This window comes from Carassius carassius, chromosome 2 (genome assembly GCF_963082965.1).
Source record: "Carassius carassius chromosome 2, fCarCar2.1, whole genome shotgun sequence".
NCBI classification, from domain to species: Eukaryota; Metazoa; Chordata; class Actinopteri; order Cypriniformes; family Cyprinidae; genus Carassius; species Carassius carassius.
Genome location: NC_081756.1, coordinates 26,742,011 through 26,748,890, shown reverse-complemented (window position 1 = coordinate 26,748,890; position 6,880 = coordinate 26,742,011). Strand labels below are relative to the sequence as shown.

The 6,880-nt window shown below is 36.2% G+C and overlaps 1 protein-coding gene and 1 long non-coding RNA gene across 3 annotated transcripts; one reads left to right on the top strand and one right to left on the bottom strand.

Moving 5' to 3' along the window:
• Window positions 1-406: 406 nt before the first annotated feature.
• Window positions 407-4,271, top strand: LOC132097608 (uncharacterized). Of its 2 annotated transcripts, none has more exons than XR_009422766.1 (6): window positions 407-822; window positions 998-1,103; window positions 1,379-1,442; window positions 3,040-3,171; window positions 3,346-3,523; window positions 4,107-4,271. XR_009422766.1 is itself a non-coding variant. In XM_059503462.1 (6 exons), the coding sequence occupies exons 1-6, from the start codon at window positions 409-411 to the stop codon at window positions 4,112-4,114; spliced, it is 1,056 nt and encodes a 351-aa protein (XP_059359445.1). In that variant the 5' UTR covers window positions 407-408; the 3' UTR covers window positions 4,115-4,271. The 2 variants fall into 2 exon arrangements, 1 of the variants encoding a protein (XP_059359445.1); XM_059503462.1 differs by having other exon boundaries at window positions 1,379-1,596.
• LOC132097621 (uncharacterized) lies at window positions 3,931-6,093 on the bottom strand. The gene is made up of 3 exons (XR_009422767.1): window positions 6,031-6,093; window positions 4,818-4,886; window positions 3,931-4,078 (listed from the first exon to the last, which is right to left on the bottom strand). It is a non-coding gene; the product is annotated as an uncharacterized LOC132097621 (long non-coding RNA).
• Window positions 6,094-6,880: the final 787 nt, after the last annotated feature.

Sequence of the window (6,880 nt, the reverse complement as noted above, 5' to 3'; positions counted from 1 at the left end):
AAAATTGCTTTTTACACACTGACAGTAAGGCTTATTCCAAATATTGTGTATGCTCGATAACGCTTCACTGAAGCCATATCATAGGCCCAACGTTACCCATACTGACTTGAGTGAAATATTCAAACCCAAGACGTATTTTATGGCTGTTTGGAAACCTTGGAATATTGACTATTGTGTGTAGCTAGCTGTGTATGTATTTATCTAATCTAGATAGCTAGCTAGCTGTGTATTTATTTATTTATCTATCTTGCAATATATATATATATATATATATATCTAACACTCAAAATATCCCTCATCTGACTGCATCCCATGTTCACTGATGTGTTTCTGTCTTTTAGGCTGTGATAAGAAATACGGGTTGCACTTTGCTTTATGTAATAATTGGCAAATATTTTGATTTCAGATATGGGAAAAGCACTTAAGACCACACGTTTCAGGAACGTTAAAATTAAGGTGGTGAGGAGGACTATCGCTGGCCCTGCAAAGGTTTCTTACCTTAGTCAAGGTCTTCCCCAGCCCAACTACAAACAGACCCACCCTATTACATCTCAACAGGCTGAACTTGATGATACGACACCAAGCTGTTCTGAGAGTGCATACAGTAAGGCAAAGAAGAGAGAGCTTCATGCCTGGGATGCAGTCAAGGATGACATGCTTAAGGTGTCGTTTGAATGTTCAGCACCAATCACTACCCAGTGTGTTGTCTGCCAAGAACATGGTGATTATAGGTGCATTGAGTGCAGCACCACTGCAGTGTTTTGTGAGGTTTGCCTGAAGAGGACTCATAGAAATTCACTGCATCTTCCTGAAAAGTGGAATGTAAGAACAATAGCATGCAGTCTTACATTTCTATTGCTATACTTGCATACAGGCGGCAAACTCACAGTAATTTCAACATATTCATTAGATACTTCAAATTGTTTTAGCACTATGCAGTATCAACCTTTAGTGTTTGTTGTTTTAAAAACATTAGAGCTCTCAATCTTTCTTACAGAATGTCTACTATGAGCCATCCTCCCTGGGGTTATTCCTGTTTTTACCTGAAGGCCATGACACCCATGCTGTGTACACAAAGGTCATGAAGGTCATTGTCAGCACAGGTTTGTCATTTTACCTGATACAAAATCTTAATGTATTGAATTTTCCTGACAGGTTAATGAATTCAATCCTATTACATGTGGAGTAATGATTTCCTATAAGGAATTATTCAAATTTGTGATACAATTTTGATAAAAAAAGTTGTTTGCTGATTCCAATCATTACAAACATTAAGTTATAGGTTACACACTCAAGTGATTTGGTCTATACTGATATGGTAGTCTATATAGTAGTACTAGGTTATGTTTTATGTTATTTTCCTCTTTATATTTGGCAGGACGGCTCTGCACCGTGACAGTCAACATGTGTGCGTGTGAACCAGAAACCTGCACTTTGCTAAGGTATGGGCTTTGGCCAGCAACAGCCGAAAAGCCCCAGACAGCCTTCTCCATCCCTCTGCTGGAGCTTTTTGTGTGTCTGTCACTGGAGTGTCAGGTTTCTGTGGAGGGATTTTGCAACACCCTGCGCTGGAAAAATAACCTCACACTTGCAGAGGTAAGTCAAACTGACTTACCGCAGAGGTCAGTTTGAAGTAGGCCTGGGCGATAAATCGATTGAATGAATTAATTTGAATTTTTTGTTGTGGGTGATTTAAAAAATAATGAATCAATTTTTTTGTGTAATGCCGCATTGTTGGCTCCCCGGAGCTTCCGTAGTGTTAGTTTCGGCAAGCGACAACCAAAACATTATAGCACACACGAATCAGCAACAGCAAGCGACAACTGCCCATCTGTCTGCCAGTGTGTCTTTATAACGTTAATCTCCTCAGCTGAAATAGACGCCTGACAAGACCCTAAACACGTTTTGTTCACTGTCAAGGCATCGTGAGTTCATGTTTGACAGCAGAAATGCACGTAAGTTAGCACCCTTGTTAGGGAACTTCGCAAAGACGTGCTAGCTGAGAGGAATCTCGTCAAAGTTGACTAATAGTGTTCATTGATCTTTATCAATTTTGATGTATTATTTATTTTGCACTTTGCTAAATTTTTGACAGTAGGCTACGCGAGACAGGCCGAGTGTGTCAGAGAGCACTCGATAGTGTGCAAGAGAGACAGTGTGAGCACAATATAGTTTGTTTATAAATAAATGAGACATTTCAGCATTAGGATAATCTCTGTAGCCTATTGGCATCATCTGCAATGCTTTAGTTTATCATGGTTATTAAATACAACTTCAAAATAAACTGGGAACGTTCAATGATAACATCTTTGTTTGACCGGTTGTGATTTTTTGTTAAACTGTTCACTTTTGTGAAGAAGAAAATACTTCAAGTAGGTTATACATATTTCTACCATTTGTAAAGGTGTGTAAGTTTTATAATTTCAATTACAAATACTCTTTGTATCTATATATTACATCATCAATCACAGTATGGTATGGTAATAACATCAATCATTATAGTAACGATAATATTTTAATATTTAAGTTCGGTGTCTTTCACATTGTCCCACTGTAACATTAAAATAGTGTAGATTAGTCTACAATGTTTTATAATAATAATTTGTTGTATTTAGTGTCAATTTCTTTCATTTAATATTGGGGGAATCCAAGTTATATTTAAAAAAATGTTTTTAAAGTAACGCAATAGTTACTTTCTCTGGTAATTCGTTACTTTTGTAATGATGCAACTCAATTACTAACTCAGTTGCTTTTTGTGAGAAGTAACTATAACTAATTACTTTTTTAAAGTAATTAAGTAGGGGGGAAATCAGAAAAAAATCGTAAATTGAATTAAAAAAATCTGAGATTTTATTTTTAGGCCATATCGCCCAGCCCTAGTTTGAAGTCTTGTATGTTAATTGAAAATTTAAGTTACAGTTACATGCAAAATTATTCTTGATATTTTCCTGTAAAATAACAACTTCTGAGTAAACCACCATCACCAGATGTAAGTATATGAAACAGTAATGTTTTCCCTGACTGCTGCTTATACCCTAGGTTAACACACTCTACAGAGCCCTGGTGGGAGAATCCATATCCCATTTTAGGCATCACCACTTCCGACAAAGAAGTTTGGTCGATATTTGCCCACAATTAGATGATGGAACCATATGCCCAGCATGTCCAAAGGTTGGTTCTAGTTCCAGCATGGTTCTTGTTTGATTAAACTAATGGCATAGAATTAATATCTGCAAATTTAGTAAATTTTTGTATATATTATTATAATAAAATAGTAATAGTATCAATCTGGTGCAGATACAAAACCAGTATTGTGTAAAAACACTGTAAGTGTTTGTTTTCCAGGCGGATGGAGATATGATTGTCACATTGGATGCCAACTTTGGCCTTGTGAGGAAGCAAAGCTCAGGTACAAGTGTGGTTGAGCCATTACATGGAACCCGCATGTTTGTTGATGAAAAGGATGTAGAGGAATACCTGCTATCACATCTTGACAGCTCAAAACCTCACGAGGTTAGTCATAGTTGCATAATTTCACAGAAATATTTTTGCAGAAATATTAATTAAACTTGTGAAAAAAGATCATTATTCCTCCCATAAAACTATGTTTTCCTTAAAACTTTAGGACTGCAGTAACTTCAAGGCTGGCAATGTGCTGAGGTCACAAAAACAAGCAAAGAAGCTTGATGTTACAGGAGTGTTTGGAGGTCCTTGATAAAACTCAGCCCTACTGAACCAATGATGAAACATATATATATATATATAAAAAACAAGTAGACTCAATTCAGACCAATATAACTTTATTGGTCCCTTTATTTTTGTGTGTGTGTATGTGTGTGTGTGTGTGAATGGGTTGGGGCCGTCAAGACAGTAAAACTACTCAAACAAGTAACAAGTTATCTTCAGGGTGTTTGCATGGTGTTTTGACAGTGAAGGCACATGTTTTTTTTAAAGCTACATGCCGTGTGTGACCATGATTGGCACACTGTGCACTGGGACCATGAACGCCACTTCTTTTTAGCATTTTTCATCTTATCATCAAAATGGACACGGCAGATACAGCACAAATTGCCTCCATCTACCAAAGGAAAAACACAAATAACCAGTTAGTTGAAATCATACTCATCACAAACATCTCAAAGGCAGCTTGTTCATTTTTAACTGTTGCCAAAGGAATATGTGGGTATTGCACATCAATTAATCTCAGATCTTGCTGGTAATCAATCAAGATAAAAGCAGGTTTTCCTGGGTTCAATTTCAGAAAGCGGCTTTAGTATTTCGGGTTAGGCACCCTGAAATAAGGAAAACTCATGACACAGTTCTTCAGCTTCTTTCAGAGCTTAACATTGTTGCAGGTTTATGATTACTAATTGTAAGGTCATAACTGATACTGAAAAATTTGTTTTGTAAAAGAATATCCTAGGCAACATCCTTTGCACTCTCAATATATTTATACGTTACAGAGATTGGAATAAGGCTGTTAATTTCTTCTGTAAATTCTGCCTGCAATCTGACCCTTGAAAGACTTAAAAGTAAATCTAGTTAAATGCTGTTTCATCCTAAAAGGATTGGAGACCAATTTGTCACAGTCAAGTGTTTTTTTTTTCCCTTTTTAAAAGGTCTTAGTCCATGCTTCTGTTTCCATATCTATTCTTAATGTAGTATTGTAATCTGTTGAAACTGCCTCTTTTTGTAGATTCATAGATTATATAGATTCACTGCTAGTCTTGGCCAGGTCTACTACGAGGAAGAGCTCATTTGTCTCAATGGGACCGACTGTTAAATACAAATAAACACAATGTGGAAAGATACAGTACCTTTATCTGCAGTCATAACAATGGCTACAGTAGTGGCTGTTTCTAAGGACTCTTCCATCTGCTGTACACCTAAAGTACATAAAACACAACAACAACTTAATTACAAATTCATAATTCAACTTGTCAGCATTAATACTGTCAATAGTTAATTAGTAAATCATTGATTAAAAATACAGTTCCATTATTTGCATATAAATTCAATTCAGTCAATTCAAAGTGTAAAATTATCAGAATATCAACCTTATACTGTTTAATGTCACCTGGATAAATACTGTATTTATAAATTGTAATTTTCAAACAAGTGAGCTTTTCTCTTTGTGTCAAATGTCAATGGCAGACTTCTCAGAACAATAGGCCTTTATCACACTTCCTGCTTCCGGAACGCGGAGTAGGGATAAAGAACTTACGGTCAATAGTATTTCTCTATAAGGATTTAAATATTCAGCCTTAATGTCTAAACCATCCCAGGTAGCCTGACTACGAGCTATGAAGTTGTGAAACGAAGGTTTCTGCTCACTATAAGTTAGTATGAAATCGATCTTGTTTTAAGAAAAACAGGTTTTATCCGCAATCTTATGGAAAAAAACTACACTACCCACAATGCTAAGCGTAGCAGGAACATCTGCTGATTGGTCCAACTTGCTGTTACCATGGAAACGTTTACCTTACTGACGAACCAGGAACTGTCAGAGCGAGGCAGCGAGCTTGATACTTGATACTTTTGCCTTCTTGGCCGTTTTAAAAACTTTTTGTCGACTTGGTCCCAGACTTAAAACTCTTTATAAAATCAATTTGTAGGTCACGGTTTAGCTCTATTACAACAATGGCAGGCTACACACGCAGCTGTTGTAGTGTACCGGGTTGCTCTACATCAGGACGTAGACAGCCAAAACGTTACCTCAGCTTTCACGCTTTCCCGAAGGAGGAAACACTCCGCAAGTCTTGGGTTAGATGAATAAGTTTATTATTAGATTAACCACATCGTCATAGGTGACTTCAGGCAGGTTGCAGATAGACTTGGTCAGGCAGTAACTATCGGACTCCACCATTGTAAAACGCTAACCGGAAGAGTCGTATCCCTACTAAAAGACGTACTTCCGGTCTTCAATTGTTGCGTGACATAGGCCTATTGTTTTAACTAAGTTCGAACTTAAGCAATACCAAAAACTGATTTGTAGCATTTGGTAAAATGTCTAACAAATACAAAAAATACCATTTTCACACATGGCCTCTAAAATTTCCTCCACTGCCTTCGTCTGGATGCCATCTGCTGTGTTTGGTGATATGAAAACATTAAACCATCATACAAAGGTGAAAATTTAATCTTTTGATTTAATATTATTGAAATAATGTATACCATGGTTAAATGTGCTGTGCAATGGCCAGTTACATATCTAGTAAACTATGCTCCTTAAGCTTAATGTTATACATTTATTTAAAGATAAAATAAAAACAACTCAGCGTACCTTCTGCATCAACATGCTCGGACATTCCCTCTGCCATGTCAGTGGGGTTGCATTGTGCTGCAAAAATGCATATTTTGATTTAATATTACTACAGTAATGTATACATTGTTTAAATGTGCTGTGCAATGGCCAGTTACATATCTAGTAAACTATGCTCCTTAAGTTTAATGTTATACATTTATTTAAAGATAAAATAAAAAACAACTCAGCGTACCTTCTGCATCCACATGCTCGGACATTCCCTCTGCCATGTCAGTGGGGTTGCATTGTGCTGCATCTGATGTATATTTTTTAGGAAAAAACAAAACAAAAACAACTGTGTAATATGATCATAACAAATAATTAGACTTCCTACTGGAAAAAATAATAATCACACAGCAGTATCAATTAAGGAATATTATTTGCAGAAGTTATATTATACATAGAATTTAATTAGCATGAAAAAAATGAAAACCATTGACAAGGGCCAGTCACTAGTCACATTTAACTAAAAAGCTATAGATATTCTGGAGATGTGCCTTTTTAGAAATTATGTTGCATTATAATGACAAAAATAGAAATAGTGTCACATCCTTTACTAACTGTCAAAGACACATA